This window comes from Idiotropiscis lumnitzeri, chromosome 16 (genome assembly GCF_059441095.1).
Source record: "Idiotropiscis lumnitzeri isolate Australia: NSW breed Sydney's pygmy pipehorse chromosome 16, RoL_Ilum_1.0, whole genome shotgun sequence".
In the NCBI taxonomy this organism is placed as follows: domain Eukaryota; kingdom Metazoa; phylum Chordata; class Actinopteri; order Syngnathiformes; family Syngnathidae; genus Idiotropiscis; species Idiotropiscis lumnitzeri.
This window is the reverse complement of record NC_142406.1, coordinates 14,910,025-14,936,498: the sequence shown is the minus strand read 5'-3', so window position 1 is coordinate 14,936,498 and position 26,474 is coordinate 14,910,025. Positions and strand designations below refer to the sequence as shown.

The 26,474-nt window shown below is 47.6% G+C and overlaps 1 protein-coding gene and 3 long non-coding RNA genes across 12 annotated transcripts in view; 2 read left to right on the top strand and 2 right to left on the bottom strand.

Annotated features, from left to right (window-relative positions):
- LOC148321673 (AT-rich interactive domain-containing protein 1A-like) overlaps positions 1–18,055 on the top strand; it is a 45,100-nt gene extending 27,045 nt beyond the window's left edge. For all 3 annotated transcript variants that reach the window (XM_088278718.1, XM_088278719.1, XM_088278717.1), the window contains 16 exons: positions 7,546–7,786; positions 8,187–8,276; positions 8,373–8,543; positions 9,235–9,538; positions 9,981–10,123; positions 10,201–10,298; positions 10,387–10,596; positions 10,677–10,881; positions 12,179–12,311; positions 12,430–12,605; positions 12,681–12,810; positions 12,893–13,012; positions 13,350–13,446; positions 13,534–14,353; positions 14,832–14,962; positions 15,064–18,055. In XM_088278718.1, coding sequence (XP_088134844.1) covers positions 7,546–7,786; positions 8,187–8,276; positions 8,373–8,543; positions 9,235–9,538; positions 9,981–10,123; positions 10,201–10,298; positions 10,387–10,596; positions 10,677–10,881; positions 12,179–12,311; positions 12,430–12,605; positions 12,681–12,810; positions 12,893–13,012; positions 13,350–13,446; positions 13,534–14,353; positions 14,832–14,962; positions 15,064–16,839 — 4,845 coding nt within the window. In that variant the 3' untranslated portion in view covers positions 16,840–18,055. The remainder of the gene's footprint in view (positions 1–7,545; positions 7,787–8,186; positions 8,277–8,372; positions 8,544–9,234; positions 9,539–9,980; positions 10,124–10,200; positions 10,299–10,386; positions 10,597–10,676; positions 10,882–12,178; positions 12,312–12,429; positions 12,606–12,680; positions 12,811–12,892; positions 13,013–13,349; positions 13,447–13,533; positions 14,354–14,831; positions 14,963–15,063) is intronic.
- Positions 18,056–19,545: 1,490 nt separating this feature from the next.
- On the top strand, positions 19,546–26,263 carry LOC148321670 (uncharacterized). Of its 2 annotated transcripts, XR_015846805.1 has the most exons (8): positions 19,546–19,721; positions 20,231–20,327; positions 23,163–23,235; positions 23,314–23,417; positions 23,488–23,603; positions 23,709–23,982; positions 24,211–24,301; positions 26,137–26,263. It is a non-coding gene; the product is annotated as an uncharacterized LOC148321670 (long non-coding RNA). The 2 variants fall into 2 exon arrangements; XR_015846804.1 differs by lacking the exons at positions 24,211–24,301; positions 26,137–26,263 and having other exon boundaries at positions 23,709–24,177.
- LOC148321672 (uncharacterized) lies at positions 22,769–23,209 on the bottom strand. The gene is made up of 2 exons (XR_015846825.1): positions 23,048–23,209; positions 22,769–22,972 (listed from the first exon to the last, which is right to left on the bottom strand). It is a non-coding gene; the product is annotated as an uncharacterized LOC148321672 (long non-coding RNA).
- Positions 23,281–24,798, bottom strand: LOC148321671 (uncharacterized). Of its 6 annotated transcripts, none has more exons than XR_015846809.1 (8): positions 24,686–24,798; positions 24,456–24,479; positions 24,208–24,249; positions 24,119–24,149; positions 24,013–24,054; positions 23,685–23,766; positions 23,461–23,592; positions 23,281–23,393 (listed from the first exon to the last, which is right to left on the bottom strand). It is a non-coding gene; the product is annotated as an uncharacterized LOC148321671 (long non-coding RNA). The 6 variants fall into 6 exon arrangements; XR_015846806.1 differs by having other exon boundaries at positions 24,208–24,381; positions 24,686–24,745; XR_015846808.1 differs by lacking the exon at positions 24,456–24,479 and adding an exon at positions 24,534–24,595 and having other exon boundaries at positions 24,686–24,743.
- Positions 26,264–26,474: the final 211 nt, after the last annotated feature.

The following is a 26,474-nucleotide window of genomic DNA, read 5'->3' as shown; positions in this document are numbered from 1 at the left end:
CTTGCTGAGCAAGTTGAACTGGTTTCTGGTTTGTTTTCTGCCCTTGGCTCCGAGACGCACGCGGTTGACTGTTGAGCATTAACCGCCTGACTGCAGTCATATGCAACGGAATTTTTTAATGAAGTTGACTTGACTTGGTCTTACACTGCAGATGAGCGCAAAAGTTGTATTTTTCACGACAGATGAGATCCACTGGTCTTGAGTGTCACAGCTCCTGTTTGCAGGACCTTAAAAGTCTCGGAAATCTCTGCAGCTCCATCTTTGATTTCCCCTCTGGAAGTGACACTTCCTCTCCATGTCGACCTACCAGAGCGGGACCCTTGCACCCCCCCCCCCGCTCTTCGTTTTTAATCTCCCTGTTGTCCTCCCGCAGGTCTTTTGTACACCCTTTCTCCACTGTTGGCGTAATCCCGCCAAAGGCCGCCCACTGATTGTGCGACTCGTCTTTTTGATGGGCCTGAATGTGCTCGAGACTTTGTGAGGAAGGTCACATGTTGGTCACACACTTTGAGTTTGTTTTACTTCGCCTCCCATCCTCGACCCCCACCGCCCTCGTCTCTCGGTGCCTCTCACCAAAAGAAGAGCCCGTCGCTACGTCAGTGGCGGGCCGAAAATCGAAAGCTTGTCCGCTGCGTTTTTCCAAATGATCCTGATTGAGTTGTCCTCCAAAGCGCATGGGTTAAAAGCATGTTTGCGTGTTTTCCCAGTTGCACGTTTTGCATCGTATTCCCTGATTGTGCATAATGGGAACCAAATTGTGACCACTTGTCATCATTGCAATCACGCCGACGAACGCTATTTAAAAATGTTGAATCGTGGCGCACAATTTTTTATTTTTGTGGCTTTCTCCAACAACTGGCCTGCTTGGCAAATTGCTTTGACTTGTATGTGGAACTTTTTTCACATATCCCCACTCTTATGAACCATCATAACTATATCCTGACTACTTGTTCCCTTTGAAAATTTTTTATCTGGGCTTGTTTGTCTTTTTCTGCGCTCTCTTTGGCATTCACTCTGCCTTCCAATCCCCCCCCCCCCCAGTACAGATTGTACTCCGATCCAGTGTATTACCAAAGCTCTGGGACCACCCACAGGAAAAAAAAAAAAAAAAGCAAAACAAGCCACAGCCCCTCTGACCAAATCATCTTTAATAAGGCAAGGCTGCTGATTGTGGATGGTCCAGTCTGCCGCTGATCACAGGCTGCTCTCCCCTCCTACAAAGCTTCTCATTCCCTGCTCAGCCCAGCCCAGCTCGGCGCTCCTGCGGCAGCTAAGCTTGTTTTTGCGACATAGCTCTGGAGCAATCAGCCTGACAAGGCCGGCCCACTCCCCCACCCCTCCCTCTCTCTCCTAGTCAGCCCAACCCCCGCCCTCCCTGCCTTCTTTTTTTTTTTTTTTCTTCCAATATTGCACTTTGGTATCTTTGCTTCCTTTCGCTCCGTTCTTTTCAGCTTTGTATTTATGCTCTTCTCGTTCAGCTCTCTCAATTCTTGTTTTCTCCTTGCCTTGCCTGTGTTCTGCCTCCCCCCACTCTTCCTCCTCCTCCTCCTCTTCGTCCTCTTTCTCGTTGGCTCCCTCCTTCAGTAAATCAGCTTTCATAACGCTGTGCAGCACAGCCTTGTTTTGCGAGGCTGTGACGCTGGCGTATTCAGAGCGCGGGGCCGGTTTCCTGTTGCTATTCTGGGGCTCTTGCTTCCTGTGTCGACTTGTATTATTCAGATTCCCGGGCGCCTCTCGCTCACTCCCTCCCCTGCCAATCCTCTCTTCTCATTCTACACACCCCCTCTTCTTCTAATGTGTGATTTTTAATTAATGTACTCGAGAAAATTCAATGTGCTGACAAAGTGTGTTGTTTTGCTTTTTTTTTTTTTCCCCCACTCGCTCGGGTGAACTGGTTTGTCGGCGGCGAGTGAGTGTGCGAGCGTGCGCGTTTCTGTTTTAGCCCTAGTGTGAGCCTGCACACAGAACACCCTCCCCCCAACCCCCCACTGCCTCCCTTCTTTGCTGCTCACTCTCACACACTCTCCCGCGCCCCTCCCCTCTGCCTCCATTTGTGCTAGGCTGAGCTAGTTTTGCAGCACAAAGACTGTGGCTGACTGCAGCACTGTCTGTCTGTCCCCTCGGCGTTCTACTGGCTCGCGCCCCCCCCTCCCGGAACTCGCCTGGATGGATGAGAGGGTCCCCACAATGAAATTACCTCTCACTCTGCCAAATAAACCCTCGCCATATAACCCCCCCCCCCCCCCCCCCCGACCACCAGATATTAGGCGATTTTTGCAGCGCCCTCTAGACACCCGGAATGTGTGACAGCACTGAGGGGAGGGGCAACGCCTCTCTGTAAAGCAGGCAGACTGGCTGTAGCCCCCCAATTATCTCCCCGAGGCCCCTCCATCCCTCAGCTCTGTGGAGGCCAGCAGTCCTCAACGAAGCCTGGGCAGCTGCCTGCCTCGCTGGGGCATCTGTGCTCTGCTCTGGGACACCCCGTTACCATTGTGATGGCCACAAAAGGCCCCCCAACACACACACACACACACTCTTCACATTATTCGCAGCAATAAGAACCCCCCCACCCCTACACACGCACACACACTCCCTCCCACCTCTTTCCATCAGGCGACACGCAGACTACTGCAGTGTTTGTCCCACCTTTATTGTTCCGCCCACAGAGAATTCCAATTAGGCTAATGTGGAGCATTTAAAAAGTAACTACTTACCTTTTGATCCCAATTCTCACCTGGGAAAAAAAAGACCCCTTTAAAATGTTCTCCTCCAAACTTTTGCCTATTCAGGCTACCTTATTCCGCTCATGTGGCTGCCAGTGATGAAGTAGCGGCGTCATGGTGACGTCTGGGGAGACGCTCTTGTGTGGCTGTTACCTACATCTCTGTGTGTGTGTGTGTGTGTGTGTGTGTCATTTGATTTTTTTTTTCTTCCCCCAAGGGTTTTGGGGCACCAATTCAACGCTCAGCAAAGCTACGACGTGCCGAGTTTCCCATCACCCTGTGTTGGATGTGAAACTCTGTAATGGCTGCTTCTTGCTGCATGAGACGAGGCCTTGCCTTGCCTTGCCTTGCTTCTCCTCCTTTCACCACCACTTCTTTCCCTCACAGTGGAATGGGAGTGCCCCCTTATGGATGTTCTCAGCCCTGCAAAACCTCGCGCCCGTGCTGAATCGGGCCTCTCCCGAAGCTTCGGCAGCCCGGGAAGGTCCGGGTGACCCAATCCGTGCTTCGAGGTGCCATTGTTTACACGCCGGAGATGATTAGGCATCTGTCGTGAGTGACAGACACTCCGGCGCGCTTTCTGAGTGATCTTATTGATGTCAGAGTAATGAGCAGCCTCACAGGCTGAAATATAAAATAAAATGGCCTTGTGAAGTGCTAATTCCCGTGTCAGAATGCGTGACAAACAAACAGATGTGTGAAGACTTCGAGGTTGACTGCTTTTGTCCTCCCTGGTTGCAAAGACTCGGCCGAGTGTGTGATTAAGTAAGTGGCGCCTTTTAAAGTGTCTCCCGTTGCAATAACGGACCTCCTCCAGGCTTCTTCTTCTTCTTCGTCTCCTTTTGTAGTAGCTTGACTGCGCAGTGACCCTGGCAAGCACACAGGGAGGCCCGGGAGTGAGCGACAAGACAGAAATGGCAGCAGCCAGCCAGCCGGCAGGGGGAGGGGGGAGGCGGCGAGGGGCTGTGTCGGCCCTAATGTGTCAAGCACGTGGATCGCGGTAACCATGGCAGCCGCGGAGATGCAAGCCATACCCCTCTGCCTCTTCAGCACATGATTTTTTTTTTTTTTTTTTCCTTCCAGGCCAGAGCTACTAGACTGTTTGACTGACAGGTGAACTCTGACCAGGTCACGCTGGGCTCCTTAGCGCCAGATCTAGTTCCACGACTGGTCTGTGTCACACATTCCAGATATGTGTCATTATCTCAAGGCCGCTTACTCTCTGCTCCCACTCGCAGGCACTTAAAAAAAAAAAAAAGGGGAGAGAAAAAAGGAGAGCGAGCGGCTGGCTCGGCAGACTAATGGCTGTGGTCGGGCTTGACTGACTCAGTGAAGTAATCTGCAAATGGAATACATTAAGACAGGCAGTGGAGAACGCGCATGACTCAGGAGATGTGGAGAACACGGGAATTGGCCTGCGTCCATACAACGATGATTGCGTTTCTCACCCTCGGGAAAAAAAAAGTCCTTAAAATTAATGTCTGCTCCCGTTTATATTAGAAATCTAAATAATAATAATTTGAAGAGAATTACATACCCTCCCTGGCTTCAACCATCACGAGAGTTTGCCGCGTTCCCGTTGTGAAGTTCCATGTTAGGCAGAGCAGTGGAAGCACAAAATGGCTGCCACAGAGGGAAGCTCGAAGCTCTGCGGGAAAGAGCTGCGGATTTCTCCTGTCTGCGGCGTCCTTTCTGCGCTTTTTACAATGTCACCAAAATAGCGCTTAATTGTCTGTGTGTGAGTGTGCGTTTTCTTTTCACCACGTTTGTCACAAAATCATGATCAGAGCATCATAACTTGCGCTTACACGGCAACCTCACTGTCGCTCTGATCCTCTCTACTCGCCGCCCTTTCCCTTCTAATTATGACTGTTGAATATCACAGCCACGGCAGCATCACTATCACCGCCAATAAGCCCCCCCCCCTCCCCCCCTCCCACCACTGCTGCACCGCTCCCTCCTCTGCTCCTCGCTGCCCGGGCCTGTGCAGTCAGCAGAACTGGCCGCTGTGTGTGTGTGCGTGCGTGCGGTATTGAGACGGGAAAAATCGATGGCTGCAGAGTGGGAGTGTGGAAAGTAGCGTTTGTTCCAGTGTGCTGTACGCCTGCACCGATTGGGACTCTGGGGCCAGCGTTGTCACTAATCAGATGTTTGCTTAATTTGAAAGGCGCAAGACTGCTTGTTTTAAGTTGGCGCTGGTCTGCAAACAGACGTGACTCGTAGCGCTTTTATTGTTCTTAAAAAGAAGAAGCAGATTTTGGCGCGGAATGAAATAGACGTGACTAGTCGATCTCATTTTTTTTGGTGAGTGTAACTTGTCAATGGTCAGAGGGTAGTAGATCTCGTTTTCGTTCGTGTCCGTGCTGGCCTCCAAAAACCAGAAAGTGGTGATCACTTGTCTTTCCTGAGTGGAATTGTCAGTTAAGGAACAGACATGATCAGTGGAGCTGGAAAAAAAAAATCAGAAATCACTAGCTGTTCCTTGCATGTGATGGAGAAGACACAACTTGTGGCGCTCATTTGTTGCTGACTAGCCACTTTGTGAAATTTTCAGACTTGACTAGTACAACTTGTCCCAAACGAGTCGATCTCGTTTGTTGGGCTACCCAAAACGTGCCAAGCATTGTTTTTCCTTTGTCAAGCTCGTTCATTGCTTTTTCGAGAGCGAGAAAAGCTTAGATCAGTAGCTTTTTCCTAGTGGAATTAATCAATTAATGGGCAAAAGAGGAAAATAATAATGTTCCTTAATGGAACTGGCACATAATCTGAAGGACACGACTAGGTGATCTTATTTGTGTAAAAAAAAAAAATAAATAAATAAATAATGGAAATTGGTTGCTTTTCTTGTGTCGAATTTTCAGCTAATGGAAGAGACGGGACTAATCAAGCTTTTGTTTTTGTTGATGAAGTTACGTTAGTTGGTTGTTTGGCCTCTGCAGACTTGTCATTATTTGTTGCAAATGACAGCTAACGAAGCAGACATGACTAGCTGAATTCACTCTAGAATGAAATCATCTGCTTGTACTTTGTGAAATTAGCATACGACTGAACTTTGTTGCCGGCCTCCAAAATCATCAACTGTTTTTTTTTTTCTTTGTGGAAATGGCAGCTATAAAGAACAGAACAGACATGACTAGTCGAATGCGTTTGTTGCCGAATTTAGTTGATCAGCTGCTTTTGCATTTTAACAGATCCCGTATGTTGCTTTTTTTTCTCCATGGGAATGGGAGCTTGTTTGTGTGCCTTCAAAATGGAATTGACTTGCTTTCCATTGTGAAAATGACAAGAACGGATCAGACGTGACGAATCTCAGACTCCCGCCTCAAATCCGGTTCCAACTTTCTACCTTCTCTCTTGCTTGTCCTCTGACTGAAGTGTGTCAGGCTGTCAGCCATTTGCAACGCCCCCCCGACGGACAGGCCCGTCTCACCTTTGCCCCCTGAAAGGTAGTGACACATAGTGACCCTCGACCCTTTTCGCCTCGGGTCTCGGGCGGGCCGAGCAATAGCAATAGATGTCGGGGTGTTTTTCTTGCGACAATGGAAGGACTCTTTTGAGGATGGCGGCAACCAAGGTGGTCATTGTGCTGGCCGGCAGACACATGACTGGTCTTGTGATGTCTCAGTGGAACTTGGGTGGGTGTCGGGCGGGGGTTAAATGTCAGCCAGCAATAATGGTAGCGACGACCTTGGTTGTTAAAAGTAGTTGTTCACAAACTGGGGTCTGCAAAAGTATTTGCAATAAACGTGCGACTGCAGTGGCATTAGTCAGTGTGAGAAAATGATACCCGCAAAGCTTCGAGGCCCTGATTTTGTTTTGGACTTTCTTATTGAATTATTCAAGTTAGTGATTAATCGTTGTATTGTTTAATTGGCGTTTAGGATTTTGAGGGGTTTGAATAACGCATCTTTTAGGACTGTGTTGCAAAAATCTGTCAGCTACTCCATTTTTTTTCGTGGAATACTCCAACGTAATAGCCCTGCCTTCTGTGCGTCATATGCTTCACCCGTGCAGGTCAGCGAGGCCTTGGCTTGTGCATGCAGTCTGGAAGGGGAGCAGGGAGGAGGGGGTTGGAAGGCTGTATTGTGAATCAGCACTCTCCTCCTGTCGCTCCCTCTGTGGTTCCTCCATCAGGTCACATCCCAAAAATAGCAACGGGCACTGTTTCAAGTGCAAAAACCGCCGGCTTCAGGGGCCGCAGCCAGCCTTGCGAGTGTGTGAGATTTCTATGGGAATTGTTGGCCAGCTTCCAGCCAATGCTTTTCACTCCGCCCCGTCCTCCCCTCGCCTCCCTCCCCGCTTCCTCCGACGTGACTGGCAGATGAGTTTGCATTTCTGAGGAAGCACATGGGCTCCACGTGAGCAGCTGGCGCGTAAACATTCACCTTCACACGGGCGGGATTGTCGCTGGCCTTTGTGCTTATGGCTGGCAAGACTCTAACAATGACACATCGGCGCAACTGCGCCTTTTGACAATTCACAGTAAGCTCATGCAAATAACTTGGCTCTGAATAGCAAAAAAAAAAAGAAAAAAAAAAAGTCATTGACGTTTAACACACCACAAACTATCACCCCTAAAAGTAAAGGTTTAGAGATGATTTTTGTCACAAAAAAAAAATATTGTAATTGTGCATATGGATATAAATGTTTGGGAAAGGTTCCACAAAATAGGAAAAAAAACTAATTGTTGAATTTGTTAGCAGTGAACTGTGACTTTGCTGAGGTGACTGCTCTTCTCTCAGATTCCCACTGTGATCCCAACGGAGAAAGACGGAGGACGGAGGTGTTCAAATCCCAACTGACGTCTGTGTGTATCTTCCAGGACCTGTCAGGCTCCATCGACGACCTTCCCACCGGCACGGAGGGCGCCCTGAGCCCAGGTGTCAGCACCTCGGGTGTGTCCAGCAGCCAGGGGGAGCAGAGCAACCCCGCCCAGTCGCCTTTCTCACCACACACGTCACCGCACCTGTCGGGCATTCGCGGGCCCTCGCCGTCGCCCGTCGGCTCCCCCGCCAGCGTCACGCCCTCTCGCACCGGCCCTCTGTCCCCCGCCGCCGTGCCAGGTACACTAACATGTCCAAATATTTTGAGTAGTCCTTGAAGACGACGACGACAAATGGAGGCAATTTTGATCTGTTGTAAACAAAAACAACCACTCTAACTAATCCCAAATGCGTTTTCGCTGAGGAGTTGACACAGCGTCAGATGCTGCATGAAAGCAGGATATATTTTGGAGTCCAAAGTGAACGCTGGCACACGAGCGTTCTCATTTGTAATTCATGAAGCGGCTTGCCAGATGGGAACATTAAGTCTCCATCTACTATCACAATGCTTGTAAACCATCCAAACAGCAGCCAGTGTGTCAGTGGCAGGGTTACGTTTGATGTCTTTTCATTTCAAAACCGCTGTTTTTCATGATTGGAACGCTTATTTGGTGTTGATCAAATTTGCACGTGCTTACAGGTAATCAGATGCCTCCCCGGCCGCCCAGTGTCCAGTCAGACAGCATCATGCACTCTTCCATGAACCAGTCGGCCATGGGCCAAGACAGGGGTGAGTGCGCTGGGAATCATTTAGAATATTTTTTTTGGGGTCATGCTAATCTGTATCAGCCTCTAATGACGGAGCTTCCCAATTCTCGCCCTCCAGTGTACATGCGTAACCCACAGATGCCTCCTTACGGGTCCCCGGGACAACCTGGCTCTGCCTTATCTCCACGCCAGTCTTCGGGGGGTCAGATGCATAGCGGAATGGGACCCTACCCCCAAAACAACTCCATGGGAAATTACGGCCCTCAGGGGGGGCAGTACGGCCCGCAGGGTGAGGCGACACCAAAAGTGTAACACGGAGATGCTAGCGTATTATCAACTGGAATGCCCCTTAAGGATAGTACTGAGCCATTATGCAGATAACCCAGATTTCCATTTTCCTCTCACTTTCCTGTACATATCAAATTATCACTTTGCTTTGAAGTCAGGAAGGCAGCTTCTGTGAACTTATCCCAGTGAGTCATGGCAACAGACCACCAGGGCCCGATAAAGCCCCGCTTGTCATGATAGGCGGCACAGTACGTTTCGAACTGGACCACAGAGACTGATCGGATCTAGTCTGAGGAAGCTCGCCTGAGAGGCTTCCATCCACTTAATATTCTGCTTTGAAATCAGCGGGTGGTCCTAAAGCAAAGTTGGGCATTTGTGTGAAGTAACTTGATACGTGGAACATCGCTGGATTTAGACCACATTATTTAAGTGACACATTAAGATGATTGATAAGCGTGCAGCCAGAAGCTGGAATTTTATTTGTATGTCTTTTTTTTTTTTTTTTTGAAACAATGTTTGTTATGGAGATAAGACTTCCTGTCCATTACAGGCTGTTTGCTGAACTCGATATATCATACCATATTTTCTGTACCAAACAAGTAGTTAACAGCGATCATACAAACTTAAATATGAATATGAACTGAATCACACTGAGCCTGCCTAAAATGTTTTACTGTCACTCATACCTCCAGGTTATCCGAGGCCGCCCGGCTACTCAGGGATGCCCAATGCCAACTACCCAAGCGGCCCCGGCATGGGCGGCTCCATGAACCCCATGCCCGGCCAGGTCGGCGGGGCGCCCTACGGAAACATGCCCCCCGGCGGCAGAGTGGGCCCCGGGCAGATGGGCGCCAGGCCCTACGGCCCCGGCATGGGCTCCAACATGGGCAACATGCCTCCTCAGGTGGTATCAGGGATGTGCCCGCCTCCGGGAATGAACAGGAAAGACGGCGGGCCCCCCATGCACCACGGACCTACCAACTCCATCCACAACAGGTGGGTGCAACGCAACAAGGCGCAGTGTGACTCATTGCCTTTGGAGCGCAAATCTTCCAGCAGAATAAGACTGTGCATGTGTGCGCTTTCTTTGCTGTGACCATGAAAAATGATCAGCTTTTCCCACGTGCTGTGTTTAGTTCGAGTACATGGCAGCAGACCAAGTACTTATCTGAGAGAGAGGGAGAGAGGTAGAGAGAGAGGGAGAGAGCGAGTGAGCGGATCAGTGAAACACGTCCTTCCCGAGCGAGGATGCCAGATCAGCCTCCAGACATTCAGTCATCATGATTTTGGCAAATGCTAGAGTCACTCGATGTAAAAACGGTGCTTTATTTTTTTTCCCACAATGATAGAACAAAAGCAGAGTTGTTGCAGAATATACATATGATAGTTGAAAAGATGTGTGACGGGCGTTTTTAAGATATAAGATTCTCTTTAACAGGCCACCTGGCTACCCCATGTCCCAAGGCATGATGGGTTCAGCTTCTCCGTACGGCCCGGGCATGAACAGCATGCACGGTATGATGAACCAGGGAGGTCCAGGTCCTTATCCAATGGGTGCAAACATGGGCAACAACACCCCCGGTACGTCCACGATGCACAGCTTGACCTTTAGTGAGCAAAGACACGTACTGTAGTTTTTTTTTTTTTAATCATTTTAGTAATGGCTCCTGGTTCAGACTTTGGCATGGACAAAATTAACCCGGCCCCGAAGATGAACAACAAAGTGGACGGGACTCCTAAGACTGAATCCAAAAAGGTGAGCGTTTGCATTTCTGTGGCGGCACTTGGATTTAGTTATTAATTTATTTTTGTAATCTAACCCAATCTTCTTGGATTCATCGCAGAAGTCCAGTTCTTCAACCATCACCAACGAGAAGATCACTCGCCTGTACGAGCTCGGCCCGGAACCTGAGAGAAAGATGTGGGTTGACCGCTACCTGGCTTTCGCCGAGGAGAAAGCCATGGGCATGAACAACCTCCCCGCCGTGGGCCGCAAGCCTCTCGACTTGTTCCGACTTTACGTATCGGTGAAGGAGATCGGAGGCCTCACCCAGGTGCGCCGGGATTCCGTCGACCGTTTGTGGTTTGCGTGCGGCATCCTTGAACCGCAACTTTCTCTCGGTCGCCCGCCCAGGTGAACAAGAACAAGAAATGGCGGGAGCTCGCCACCAACCTCAACGTGGGCACGTCGAGCAGCGCGGCCAGTTCCCTCAAGAAACAGTACATCCAGTGTTTGTACGCCTTCGAGTGCAAGATCGAGCGTGGCGAGGAGCCGCCCCCGGACTTTTTCAATACGGACACCAAAAAGAACCAGCCTAAGATCCAGCCGCCCAGCCCTGGTAGGTATTAAACCAGCAGTTTGGAGAAAACAGTTTGCACATAAACATAAAGTTTGCACAGAAAAATCGAAGAATGACACTAGGATCGGTTTGACATTCTGCGTCTTAAAATTATTGAAATAACCACTCTGGTGTGGGTAAAAGACAAACAAACAGTTTCAGGTTAGTGATGTAAAAAAATCCTAATTAATTTCTGGATTTTTGCCAGCACCCCTGTAACACCGTCCCGTTAAAATAAATCGGCCCTTGCACCGAGCAGCAGCAGAGTCATATCTCCACATTGAGAACCAAAACAAGAGCAACGTGTACTAACCTGACCTTGGCACGGTGCAAAAAATAGCTCAAACAGCGATTACGAATTTTTTTCCCTCCCTTTGTCGTCTTCTTTCCGCCTTGCTACCCGGCGTAGAACGCAAGGAGCACATTGCAGGCAAACAACACCGGCTGTGCCAATTGGTGCTGGCTGCAAACCATTGCTACTTTTTGTACAAATGGAGCAGCAACGCATACATGTTGCACACACACACACATACAACACGGCACATCTCTCGGTGCTGCCTGGCATGTTGTGGCACAAAGTGCAGGCGTGCAACTTTAAATCCGGACTCACTCATAAACGACTGCTTAAGAATCGGTTTACTGTACATCAGGGTGCTTGTCAGCTGGCACGGGTTACGATGAAGGAAGAGATGTGGGGGGGGGGGTTTCATATTCGCCGCCTGATTGGTGCCTGGCCCAGGGCTACAAAGGAAACACTCCCTGGAGATTAGTACTGAGCCAGAAATGATGAATGGAGAGGCGTGGGGAGGAGGGGGGATGGGGGGGGGGGTGCTGTAGTGTGTAAAAGTCACACAATTTCTCTGACTGTGCCTCCTCCTCCTCCTCCCCGCCCTCCTCCCTTGTAGAAGGGAAATCCCTGCCGGGGGGGAGGAGAGAGAGAGGCGCAATGGTGACGTGAGACATTGTGAATAAGCGTAACCTGGCAGTGACCCCAGCGTGCGTGTATGTGTGTGTGTGTGTGCGTGCGTGCGCTGCGATTTAATGAATGGGAAGCCGTGAGTCATCAGACTTGAGTCCTGAGCAGGAGCACGATATTGTGTCTCACTCACACACACACATACACACAATCCATCAGCCTGCATCATGCACACATGCGCGCGTCACTGTCCTGACGGCCTGCTCGGCCGTTTGTCATTGTCGGAGGTGAAGCCGTTTTCCTGGTGACTTTTAAAGAGATTGTGATGGGGGGGATTTATTTTCGGAATACAGTTTTAAATTTGTTCTTATTTTTTTGCAGCTGGTTCTGGATCGCTCCAAGGCCCCCAGACTCCTCAGTCCACCAGTAGTTCCATGGCAGAGGGGGGAGAACTGAAGCCTCCCACCCCGGCCTCCACCCCCCACACACAAATGCCTCCCCTGCCTGGTGCCAGGTAAGACTCGGCTTGACGGCGAACACCCATTTTTGCAAGGCTTTTTTTTTTTTTGACAAATTGCTGTCAAGTTTCTAAATGGTGTTACTTGGTTATTTTATTGTGTGTCTGTTTTTAGGAGTAGCGTCAATTTGCAGGACCCCTTTGCCGACAGCAGCGACCCGGCGTTTTCCCGAAGAAACGCCATGACCCCCAATTCTCAGAACTACCAGCCCGGAATGGGCGGCCCCGACATGATGGGTCGAATGGGTCCTTACGAGGCCAACAAGGATCCCTTTGGCGGGATGAGGAAAGGTGAATGGATCCGCCAACTAAGCTTGATCACATGCTCAGGGGGAAACTAAAAATGTGTTTTAACTTTTTACAAAGCTGGGGAACAATTTATGCCACCCGGTCCAAACAGCGGGATGGGAGAACAGTACAACAGAGGCCCACCAGGACCCATGGGGAATCTGCCAATGGGCCAGAGGCAACAATATCCTTACGGATATGACCGCAGGTACAGAGTCGACTGTGGAATTACTTTTGAGGTTTTGAGCTGTCCTCCGGCGTTATTAAATACAAACCAAATAAACACACAGGCAAGAGTCGAGCATGGCTCCCGACGGCAGCATGGGGCCCGGCGCCACTCAGCCCAACATGATGCCTTCCGGAGCCGACGCGGGGATGTACTCGCCCAGCCGACCGCCGCCGCAGCAACGGTATTGCCTGAGATTTGACATTTCGCTTGTCAAATGTGCAGTTTGTTGTTTTTCGAATGCATGTCACCATCACGCCACAGGAAATGAGCCAATTGTATTTTATTTGGCGGATATTAGTTTTTTTACCATCAATAATATATCAAAACTATTATTGAGAGACAATGTGTCATTTTCTTGTCGTAAATGTGCACACAACCGTTCCAGCGGCACTAAATTTGCCATCGACAGCAATTTTAAATTTGAAACCATAATACAAAACAATTATCTGTAAATGGTACTTCATCTTCATCCCTAGTATGTGCAATGAAAGTGACTTTTTTTTTGTGTGGTTCCCAAGACACGACTCCTACGCCAATCAGTACCCTGGCCAAGGAGCGCCCCCTGGTGGCCCATATCCGAACCAACAACCGGGAATGTATGCACAGCAGCAACCGGTAAGAAAGTTTAGATTCAAAATAAGATTCCACATAAACATGAAGTGAAAGGATTATTAAAAAATGATGTCTGCTGCTGCCCGACAGAACTACAAGCGTCCCGTTGACGGCGGCTACGGCCCCCCCGCCAAGCGCCATGAAGGAGAAATGTACAACGTCCCTTACAGCGGTCAGCAGCCACCGGGACCTCAATCATCAGGCCCCCAAGGCCAGCAGGACATGTATAATCAGTACAACGCCTACCCCGGAGGGGAGCGGAGACCGCCGGGTCCGCAGAACCAGTTCCCCTTTCCCTTCGGTCGGGACCGCGGATCGTCATCCGGTGGGCCCAATTCGCAGTCGCCCATGCCTCCGCAAATGATGGCGAGCCCCATGCCCTCGGGTCCCGACGGCCCTCAGGGCCCCATGTGGCAGGGCCGCAACGAAATGGGCTACGCCAACTATCACAACCGCCAGGGGCCCCCCGTCCCGGGCCAGGCCCCCGGCTACCACGGCATGAACCGCTCCGAGGAGATGATGTCATCGGATCAGCGCATGAACCACGACGGCCCGTGGCCCGGCCACGTCAACCAGCGGCAACCGCCTTTCGGCCCCGGCGGCTCCGGCCCGCCCATGACGAGACCTCTACCGTCAACTTATCAGACATCGCAGAACCATATTCCTCAGGTGTCCAGTCCGGCGCCCATGCCGCGGCCCATGGAGAGCAGGACGTCACCCAGCAAGTCGCCCTACCTGCATCCGGGCGTCAAAGTGCAGAAAGCCGGACCCCCGGTGCCCGCCTCCCACATTGGCCAGGCGCCCGTGCAGCAGCCGATGATGCGGCGAGACGTGGGCTTTCCTCCCGGCTCTGTGGAATGCTCCCAACCGCACCTCAAGCCGCGTAGACGGCTAACCATGAAGGACATTGGTATGCAGCGTCAACTTCCGAGTGACAATCGGTATTTTTAAGAAGACCTGTTTGTGGATAGAATTGGCTGGATCATTCAATACAAAATGCGAATTGCTCTTCTGAGTCCCTGACGGGGAAATAAAAAGTCCGTCCGTCAAACATTCACGAAATTATTACAAAAGAAGAGGGAGGGGGTGACACTGATTTACTTCCAGACAGAGGAAAACCCCAAAATTAAAATAGAATTGCAAAATATAATTCATAAGAAAATGTTAACAGAAGTTTTTAAAAAGGGTCAAATTGAGGGTAAAAATAATAATAGACATTTATGTATTACAAAAAAAAAACTCATTTCATTTCATTAAGCATGCAAGACTAAAGTATTTTTTTTCTGTAAATTGAAAGATTAAGAATGCAAGAACGCGATTAAGTGTACTCGGACTAAAAGGTACTGAAAAGAAATGCAATTCATTTTGATTCTGGTGTGTGTTGTTAGGCACGCCTGAAGCGTGGCGTGTGATGATGTCACTGAAGTCAGGGTTACTAGCGGAGAGCACCTGGGCCTTGGACACCATCAACATCTTACTCTATGACGACAATAGCATCACCACGTTTAACTTATGCCAGGTATGTGCAATGAACCCGTGATTCCTTTAAAAGGGAAAAAATGGCGTCAACCGGCCGGAATGTTGTTTGATGGCAACGTGTTTCGCTTTTCAATTTGTCAGCTGCCGGGATTCCTGGAGCTGGTGGTGGAGTACTTCAGAAGGTGTTTGATCGAGATCTTCGGCATCCTGAAGGAGTACGAAGTGGGCGACCCCGGCCAACGCACCCTCCTCGACCCCAATGCCGCCGAAGACTCTGACGACGACATGCCGATGCCCGAGGGAGAGGTCGTCCACACGGACGAGGAGGACGACGAAGACGATCAGCCGGACGAAAGCAGAGTGCACGTGAAGGAGGAGGAAGAGGCGGCGGGGGAGAGGTCCCAGAAAGATGAAGATGAAGGCAAAGAGAAGCCGAGGGTCAAGGAACCCGCTACCTCAGGGTCTTCCCAGGACCCCAACGCGGACAAGCCCAGGCAGGCGAGCAAGTTTGACAAACTCCCCATCAAGGTGGTGCGTAAGAAGAACCCCTTCCAAGGTAGCCACGCGTCAAAGCTGGGCCAGCGGCAGAGCTTCGACAGTGGCCTGGTCCACTGGAGCGTGGGCGGCGGCGACATCACCGAGCACATCCAGACGCACTTCGAGAGCCGCTTGGGGCGCCTGAAGCCCCGCAAGCGCTCGGCCAAGGAGACCAGACCGGGCCAAGAGGTCCCGGGATCTCGGGTCTCGGAGCTGCCGCTGGCCGCGGGCGCGCCGGTGACCGCCACCATCGACGACGTCCTGTCTGCGCGGCCGGGCTCGGTCACGGAGGAGGTGGTGCGAGGCGGCGCCGAGGAGCAGAAGGAGAACGGCAAATACCTGTTCAGCATCAACCCCGAGCTCCAGAGCCGGCGCAACGTGAAGATCCTGGAGGACGAGCCGCACAGCAAAGACGAGACGCCGCTCAGCACGCTGGCCGACTGGCAGGACTCGCTGGCGCGGCGCTGCGTCTGCGTGTCCAACATCGTGCGCAGCCTCTCCTTCGTGCCCGGCAACGACCAGGAGATGTCCAAGCACCCGGGTCTGCTTTTGCTGCTGGGCCGCCTGGTCCTGCTGCACCACCGGCACCCCGAGCGCAAGCAGGCGCCCGTCACTTACGAGAAGGAGGACGAGGAGGACGAGGGCGTGAGCTGCGAGCGCGACGAGTGGTGGTGGGACTGCCTGGAGGTCCTGCGGGAGAACTGCCTGGTGACTTTGGCCAACATCTCAGGCCAGCTGGACCTCTCGGTGTACTCGGAGAGCATTTGCCTGCCGCTCCTGGACGGCCTGCTCCACTGGGCCGTGTGCCCCTCGGCCGAGGCCCTGGACCCCTTCCCCACGCTGGGCCCGCACGGCTCGCTGTCGCCGCAGAGACTGGTCCTGGAGACCCTCAGCAAGCTGAGCATCCAGGACAACAACGTGGACCTGATCCTGGCCACGCCGCCCTTCAGCCGCCTGGAGAAGCTGTACGGCGCCCTGGTGCGGCTGGTGGGCGAGCGCAAGGTGGCGGTGTGCCGCGAGATGGCCGTGGTGCTGCTGGCCAACCTGGCTCATGGCGACAGCCTGGCGGCGCGCGCCATCGCCGTGCAGAAGGGCAGCGTGGGGAACCTGCTGGGCTTCCTGGAGGACAGCCTGGCCGCCACGCAGTACCAGCAGAGTCAGAGCACGCTGCTGCAGATGCAGGCACACTTTGAGCCCACCAGCGTGGACATGATGCGCAGGGCGGCGCGAGCCCTCCACGCGCTGGCCCGGCTGGAGGAGAACCACTCGGAGTTCACGCTGTACGAGTCGCGGCTGCTGGACGTGTCCGTGTCGCCGCTCATGAACTCGGCCGTGTCGCAGGTCATCTGCGACGTACTCTTCCTGGTCGGCCAGTCATGACAGCCGTGGAGGTCCTCCTTCCATTCCCCCCGCGCCCCGACTTTTTTGTGAGCAGAACTTTTGACTGTCCTACTTTTTTTTTTTTTTTAATTTATGCAAAATCACCTCGGATTCCACTGTTTTTCTCCCTCTACCGCGAAAAGGAAGGAATACCATGAAGTAGAAAGATAACCCCAAGAGATAAATGGATCGGGACCCCCTAACGACCACCCCCCCCTCCGCACCGCGCTTAGCCCTGAAAGGACTTTTTTTTTAATGAAAATAGAAAAATGTCCAGAAAAAATAAATGTAACCAAAGTTGCTGTCTCGTTTACAGTCAGTTTTGGGGATGCTTGCTTTCTCCCCCTGAGGACTCGGGATGGCTGTAATGCTCTGCCCCCCGCCCCCGCCCTTCCCCTCCCCCACACACACACACACACAGGAACCACATTTGGGGGCGGACACGCGTGCTCTCCTGTGCAGTAGATTGTAGGACTGTTTTTTAATTATTTTTTGGTTTTCTCTCCCCTGTACTGTACACCTTCAAAGAAAGTGTCGACATACTGTAATAATACTGTTTCACACTGAGATACGCCGACTCGGCAGCAAACTGTAGTTTTTATGTCGAAAGCGACGACGACGATGACGACGGCTACCAACTCCCACACCCCCCCAAAGTACGGTGAACCTACAACACCTCGACCTCTTCTTCTTCTCTTTTGTCCCTTGATTGTATGACTTGTACTAGGACTGGTCCTCGGCGCTAGATCCAAGCAGGCCTGCCCCGCTGCGCTGTATATATATACACCATGTTGTACATGAATTACGCACCCCTCTCCATCTCTCTCTCACTCTCTCGTTCGCGCTCTCTCTTTTTGTTCTCAGTTCTGTCGCTTCACCGTTTTTGAAAATTACCACTTAACACACACAAGACACACAAGACTGTCTGGTGCGGCTGTAGAGAATATAACGAGAAAAAAAAAAATCATGTCTGAGTAACAACTAGACCTTGATGAAGAAAAACTTTTTATTTTTTTTTCCAGTGATGCGGATTCTGCATATTTGTATTTCAGATGATGTAGCTAAAAACTTGATGTAAATCCCCCCACCTCTTTTTTTTTTCTTCCTCCCCAACCCTCCTGCCCTTTTTTTTTGGCTCAATGAATATCATTTATTCAGTATCAAATCTTTATACTATATGTTCCACGTGTTAAGAATAAATGTACATTAAATCTTGGTATGTGCTTTGCAGTGTATTTATTTAGAAACAGCGTGGTATTTTGAAGCCCTTCCCCAGGATGCTCTTTGAGGAAATGCTGTACGGTGTTCCGCTTTTCTTGAGGAATAGGAACCAAGATCTGCTGTGAATAGCAAAAAATCGGAATGATTAATGAATTCATAAAAATTTTAATTAAACATTTCATGGTGTATTTATTTAATTTTGGATCTTTCAGTCCTCCATAACAATGTCGCTGGGCTTCCGCGATTGCAAAAGGTAAGTTGACCCTGTGTGCAATACAACTTTAGGCCACTAGATGGAAGCAAGCATAGCTACAGGTGTAAAAAGCGCGACTCCGCTAAGCAGTTTTTAATGTAAACGGCTTTAGAAACGCCGAGGACGCTTAACACTCTTGTTTGAAAGAGGAAAAACTAAGTCCAACTTTCTCCTGGTAAAATTAATTGTTCAACACCTGGGCAAACTAGATGAAAACATGGCAAAGAACTCCTGTAAAATTGATGTATGTCAACATGCGTATGCACAAATATACTACGATGGTCCGTGTCACTTTTGGTCATTAGATAGCTGAAATTGAAATAGAGCTTAATTTTCCTCGTTTGTTGTCTGGAACGTGTAAGGAAGCGTTTTATTTTTAAATTTAATCTCTAAAACGAACATTGAATATAGCACGGGACCCAAATGGAACGGCTCGTCGATATATTTCTGATTCCCGGGTGTTGTCACCGACAGCATTTCTCACAATGACCACGAGGTGGCGACAACGTAGCGCCTGAAGGCAATTGAGCGTGTATCATGACATCCAGGTTGCACTTCATTGCATGTGATACGCTTAAACGAAACTATCATGACAGGTCACCGGGTAGCGCTGTTGTGCAAAATGTCATTGAACAAAGCAAAAAAAATATCGTCCGGGTTTAGGGGCTTCCTCCGGTCTCGCCAACAATGATAAGAATTTAGGATCGACTTGGGAGCATTCGACAACAGTACAACACTCTTTTTCATGACGTGTTTGACCATGCAATATTTATCAGTTATCCGCCACTTGGGTGTAGTTACAGAGATTCACCACAAGAGGGCAGATTATAATGCGTTTCTCCTTTCCCCTCTTAAACGTTGGCATCTTCACTATATTTCATCTATGATGTGTTTTGACCATACAATACACACTACTTGTCATTGTTTTAAAATTAAACTAACGACCACGTAATAGAACGATTCAGTGTAGTTTGTTGCGTCTGCTTTATTTGGGGAAAATACTTTTGAGTATAAAAATAACACATCTGAAGAGCAAGCATTCACACTGACATTGCCATGCATTTTTCAGAGTGTGGTGAGCCCGTAGTTAGCTGGGATGAGGTCCAGCACCCTCCCGCCACTCTGCACAGGATAACCGGTGTGAATAATGACATGGCTGCGTCGTTTTTGTTTTAGCAAGCTAGCTTAGCCGCGACCCGGAAGTTAAATCGACCGGAAGCGGAAGCGAAGAATTGTTTGGAAACGTCATGTTGTGTTTTGAGTATGTCAGCAATAACTAAGACTTTTTAGCACTGTTCATTCGTGCAAAGGCGTCCACAATGAAGGAATATTGTCTCCACGTCGAACCGATGAAGGATTATTGGCTCCACGTCGATCTGCACAAAAGTGGCGACGCGTTTGTGGAAAGGTAACGCGTCCCGAACTTTTCCACGTTTTCACAGCTTGTTCCTTTAGAAGAATATTTCTATTTAAAAAGAAACATTGTCTCTTATTTAGCGTGTTCCTCATGTGACTCGGTTCGATCAAAACACGTGGTGCATGTGCACAATCTAACGCGACGCTTGACTATTTGCTATTTGGTAATGTGACTACTTTTTAATTAAGGTATCTGTCAAAAACGAGAAAGCCTTGATATCTTAAAGTAAAAATACACGTATCGTCTGTTTTAAATGTTTTTAATGATCACATTGACCTTAACGAGTGCATTTCTGCTTTCGATTAAAAAATTGACAGCCTGCCATCAAAACAAATGTTACATTTAATAATTAGCGGCATAAACATTTAAGAGTATTTGAATACTTTGTAGTTATTGTCTGGCAAGCCACGTTTTTTTCTTAATGCAAATTGACCCATATGCAAATTAGGGTATATGCAAATGAGCTCATTCAATGTTCATGTTTTTGTTTATTTTTACAGGATGGAGGACGTTTTGGACACCAAACAACCGACAGATTCACAGTTCTGGACATCTGGACTCGTCTGCACTCCAAAGACGGCAACTTTTTTTGGACCGGTGAGTGTTCTGTTTCAAGGCAAGGGAAACCATGCTGTGTGCGTAAGGGGGTACCATGCCAAATCATCCCAAAAAAATTAATCTTGCCAATTTTCATTTAAATGAAAGTTGTTGTGCTTGGTAGTGATGGCATAACATTAAATCTAAAATTTGAGGTCAATTAGAGCAGTTTTTAGGTGCTACAAACCTGTGCATATTAATTAGTTTGGCAAAAAGGGGCGTGGTCATCTTACTTTAAGCCCTTTTTTCTCAGGAATTACTTTGTCAATCTTCACAAAACACATATTTTTGAAATGGGAACTTAACAAGGAATCCAAATCTGCAATCGTTTAGCAGATCAGTGCATATTTTTTTTAACAGCTCAGCTAATTAATATTCGGGTGGCTGTAACTCCAAAATCTTTGTTCTGATTGACCTCAAATTTCAGATTTAGTGTTGTACTATTACTATCAACAAGTACAGCAAGTTTCATTAAAATCGAAATCGGCTTGGTTTTAAACCCACTGAGTGATTTGGCATTGAATGGCCCCTTGAGGAGGTGAGTGTGATGACACTTAGTCATTTTTCAGTGCACCTTGACCTCTGCTTCATCTACTGCACACATACAAGCACATCATTCAATGCTTTTGAACATTAGGTTTTTTTCTAAATGGTTTAAAACTAATTTGTATTATTAATAAGTTGCCAAAATAATACAGACTTGTTTTTTAAAAATATTTTTTAAATAAAAAAAAAATAAAAAATCTTGCTTAAGAAAATAATATTAAAAAAAATCTTTTAGCACATGTTCAGAAGCATTGAATGATGTTCTTGTTGTGTTTGCAAGTTTTGTGCAGTAGTTGAAGCTTTTGCTTGTTGTGCTGATGTGACATCACACACTCTTCCTCAAGCACACATTGTGGCATTTTCTGCTGTTGCTTCCATGTAGAGCCTGTCAGCCAGTGTTTTTGTTTAACTTAAGTCAAACGTCATTGCTAAAATGGTGTCTAACTGTTAAAAAATAGCGTGTTTGTGTAGTATATTGTTTAACTGTAATTAGAATGTTTGTTTTTTTGCTTACTGCACCCTGACTGAGTTAAAAAAATAATTAAACATTTTTTAAAAAATGTAATTTTTTTTTTAAAGTGCTGTTATCCACAATTTGTTTTAGTCATGTTCTCATTTGTTGAATGGATGTCAACTAGACTGAGTTTTCTTGGAAGATTTTTTTGGCCTCTGATCCAAGCAGGCTTCTTGGTTTCATGCTCAAAGCCAGATGGCGAGCTGTCCCGTCTGGCCTTGAGCATGAAACCAAGAAGCCTGCTCGCATCAGAGACCAAACAAAAATCTCAAACAGTCCAGTTGCCATCCATTCAACAAATGAGAACATGACAAAAACAAATAGTGGATAACAACGCTTTTAAAAAAAATTAAATGAAAAACTCAGTCAGGGTGCAGTTAGCAATCAAAACTTTCAGACTCCAATTACAGCTGAGCAATTTACTGTGCAAAAACTTTAGTTTTAACAATTTGACACCATTTCAGCAATGTTGATGTGTGACAAAAGTTAAACACTGGATGACAGGCTGTTCATGAAAGCAGCAGCAGAGGTGAGTGAAGTCCGTCATGTCCGTGCGCTTTAACCTCTGCTTAATTTATGACATATGGTGTAAAATTATGTATTTAAAAAAAAAAAAAAATGCTTCTCTTCAAAATATATTGTTGAACTGTAAATCGAGTCTCCGTGTTTTATTGCTCACTACACCCTCACTGAGTCTAAAATGGCCTTGTTCTGGATGCCAACTGGACTGTTCAGGTTGTGCTGGAAAACGTTTGGCCTCTGCTCCGAGCAGGCTTGTTGGTTTCATGCTCAAACAGCAGATGGCGAGCTGTCCTTGCTGGCGTTTGAGCATGAACTCAAGAAGCCTGCTCGGACGAGAGGCCAAAAGTCTTCCAGCGCGACCGGAACAGTCCGGTTGTCGTCCAATCACGGCCCGGAAATAGCATGTTTAGTAGCCACACCCACTTTGAAAATCTGAAATTGTCATGCGAAAAAATTTCCATAACTCCACCCACCTCTTGAGAAGGCCAATCAGAATCTGTCATGCAAAATTATTTGCATGACCCCGCCCACTCTGCCAAATCAACCAATCAACTTGCAGGTATGCAAATAAATTTGCATAGCCACGCCCGTTTTGGGCTAAAACCGCTCGATTTTGGCACTTATTTGCATGTCCACACCCCTTTATGCTAATATCAGCATTGCATGCTAATGCATTTGCATAACTCCTCCCCCTTGCCGGCCCAGCCAATCAGAGCACTAGCTGCTTGCTAATTTGCATAGCCACACCCACTTTTTTTAGCAAACCAACCAATCAGATGGGTGCCTGCTCCTTCATTTGCATAATGCCCCGCCCACTAACTTTTGTTTTTGTTTCGTTTTTATTGAAGATGTTACAAAAATTCATGACATGTAAGATTTTATTTATTTGCAAAGTACATGTCGAATGATTGAAAAATATTAAAAACAAAAAACAAAGGTTACAAAATTATTCAAGATAAAATAAAACCATTAAAAGTTGGACAGTGGTCACCTTGCCGCTGTCTGGCGAAGTTGTCAGCCAGCGGGATCAAAGCGTGGAAGGCCCAACAAAACGACAGCGAGTCTAAAGTCATGGATGCCAGTCACAACCTCGAGGAAGGGGACATGCGAGTTAAACAGTTGACAAAATTAAACCTACCAGGGATGAGGATCAAAGTTTGCAGGCTGCATTCACAGGAAGTTGTCAAGTGCAGTCAGCATGCATGTGCACGAGTGACGCAACCGCCTCAAACTTGTCTTCCACTTCTTGACAGGCTGCTCCCAAGTTGGCTTCCGCACCTTCTTTATGTGGTCCTCCAGCTGACCGAGTCGACGCAACAATGCAGAGTAAGCAAAGAGCCCACAGTCAAAAAATAAGTTTGCACAACCAAGTTTTGTTGAAATGACCATTTATTTTACTTGCAGATTAAAAGTCAAGTTGCACACCATGGGAGGGGGGGGGTAGTTGCAGTGGGAGGACAGCTTGGGCCAGTGTGTCGTGACTTCTGGGAAACAAAAAGAAAGGCATTGTGAGTCAAAAAACAAACAAGTGTTGAAGATTAAATGCATTACCACAAGCTTGTCAAAATTCCACTTCAGACATTTCGGGATGCTGGACCCTTCTGCTTGAGGACGAACAGTTGCCAGTTCTGCAAACTTCGCCATCATGTCGAACTGCTTCTGAGGGCTCCACAGGGGACAAAGCTAAACGTGAGGTAAGCACGAGACAAGTCCAATTTCTTATTTTCAAAAGTATATTATCAACATGAAAGATTTCAGATGCAATGGCGACGTACTCGTAAAAATTCTTCATCCTGCAGATGCAAAATGTTGGTGGCCAGCGTGTAGAGTCCATGACAGCTCCTTCATGTGAAGCTTCTGCACACAGTCAAAAAAAAACCACGATTAAAGTTTGAAATTTGTCAAGCTTGGGTCATATCACAGAATGTTGATCATAGCGCCCCCAGCACCTAAAAGATGAAACCCCCAAAAATATTTAATTGCTTTAAGTCAGTTGTTGCTGATTCAGGTTCTCCAGGGCCAAGATGTGCTTTGGCGCCACCTGGTGGACACAAGCAGGAAGAAAACCAACATGTGAGTATTGGCGCAGAATGGCAAATGTACCTTTGTGAAGGGCTTGACTGAAGCGCATCTCATTGCAGCTTTCTACAAAAGAGAAATTTGTTAGAAATGTTCACGTCAGCCATTTTGTTTTGCAGAGTGATCAAACCTTGCATGTTGTTGCTCCTCTTCACCATGTGCTGAAACAAATTAAAACATGATATCATATTTGGATGCATTTGAGTGTTTTTATCTCACCAGTGACGAGAGCAGAGCCGAGCAGGACATCGCGGCAATGACCTGCAGCACCATGGGTGGGCACACAGAGACAATGTTAGAAACATGACATTTGGTAAGCACATTTAAACGGAGGTTAAAAAAAGAAAGACGCCATTTTGGAGTTAATTTGGCCAGTCACTGCAGGAAGCAAGCCTGTGGACAGAAATTAAAACAAGGCAATAGTTGATTATCGTTGAATTGTGAACATAAAAACGCTGGCAACTTACCTTCTGCCAAACGCGGCTCTTTTGCTACAATGAAGAGAAAAAAGTGCGTTAGTTGAAAAATTCACAGCGTTCACTTACCGCTTTAAATCTCAAGAGTTTGTGTCATTTTATCCCACATTTGGGATAATTAAACACTGGAGCTGCAAGAGAGAAAAGTTATTGCACGCCGAAAACGTGACTTAATGGTCAAAGTTACAATGACGAGTCTAAAATAAGAAACTTTTCCAAACCTTGTGGTCATCTTGTCGAGACGTCGACGTGAAGGTGTCAGCTCGGTGGAGAAAGAGAACGCCGGTTCAATTTGTCGCAGCTTAAATAGATTTTCGCTAATGACGTTGTCACGTGGTTTTTTTTATTTTCCTCAAAAGCTTTATTTAAACAAGAGAACAAAAAAATAAAAACAGACAAAACTTTTCCAGAAAAACTAGAGAATACATGTGAAGCAAGTCAGGCGGGGATCGAACCCGCTCCGATCATATGTGCTTGCACCGCAATCCTTGTCATTGACCATTCGACCATCTTCGCCATGCCACTTCCGGTGTTTTTGTCTGTTATATATTTCTCTTTTACATTGTCAGCTGAATTTTACATACGTCAAACTATAAAAGTAACCTAAGCACAGGAGTTTGATAAGCCAGAAACAGTCGAGTGGTTATTGACCTTGCGTTTGGTTTAGAAGTATCCGTGTTCGAATCCCCTTTTCTGCTTATGTTCAATGATGGTGCAGAGAGCGAGACTCGAACCCGAGTCATCTGAACCAGACTCAAAGTTTTAGACCATTCAACCAATATAGATGAATTTTTTTGCATTTTTTGGACCTATTTCTCTTTCATTCATTCCTGTTTCAATTATAAAGTCCTTGGATTTTCCCGTCTGGTGTGGTCCAGTGGCCTTCGACAGCGATTTCGGCTATCATGAGCATAGTCAATTTGTTGAAAAAGTTTGCAAAGGGCAGGGTTCGAACTAAATCAATACGGTACCGGAATCATTTTCTTATAACATGGGCCAACCAGCCGTGTCGATTCGGCACTAAAAAATGAAAGTGATGCGTTCAAAGCCTGATTTTTTCCCCCCTCAAAATCGGGACTAGTTTTCCCCTCCACTCACTTCCCTCCCGAATCCAAGGACGGCCATTCTTCTGAATCAGTACCAAGTCAATCCTGGGTACAGTTACTGTAGTTATCCACAGGAGGGCAGTATTACATCACATCTTGTGCTTCTCTTTCCTCGAAACTTATGTCTTGGTTTGCCTCTGCACACTGTTGCTTTTTTTATATGTGACTCATTTGAACATAAAGAACATACAAAGATTGAACTTGGTTATGATGTCAGCTTTATTTTGAGAAACACAAGATGACAAAGACATTTCACATCAGGAAGTCCAATATGATTTTTTAATGAGCATTCTGTTTTAGTATAGTGCAGAACCTGAACTGGGCCCAAAAGTGAATCGCAAAAATCTATGAATAATTTATGCTCCCCTAAAAGCGATCATAGCTGCCTTTATAGTTCTCTGTACTTTATAAAAACATGGAGTCATAGTCAAATGGAATGTAAAGAATTTAACAGTTTGTACGTCAAAATTAATTGTGGGTACCAGTGTGCACCAGGTGAAGGGAGACTAAGAACACCTGAGAATCATGTAAAAATATCCACTCTTGATATTTTTCCCCTTTTGCAGTCACGATGGCCTTCGACAGCTGAGAAACGAGATGGATACAAGTGAGCAAATGTTGCTCTTCTGCAGTTCCTCCTTCTTTTCAATCAGTTCTGTATACTTGGCTTGTTAACTTCCTCCTCATGTGGCATTAAATTGTCACAGAATGTGATGAACGTCGTTGTAACTTTATCTTTTTTTTCCTTTCCAATGTTGATGTAATAAACTTAACTTGAACTGAGTGTGGCTGGTCTATCCGAGGAACATGTTAAATAAAAGACAATGGTCCCTTTGCAAATCCAAATATACTTTTGGAGGAGCAGGCAGAGAAAATGTGTTCAAGTTGAGCATGTGTTACCTGT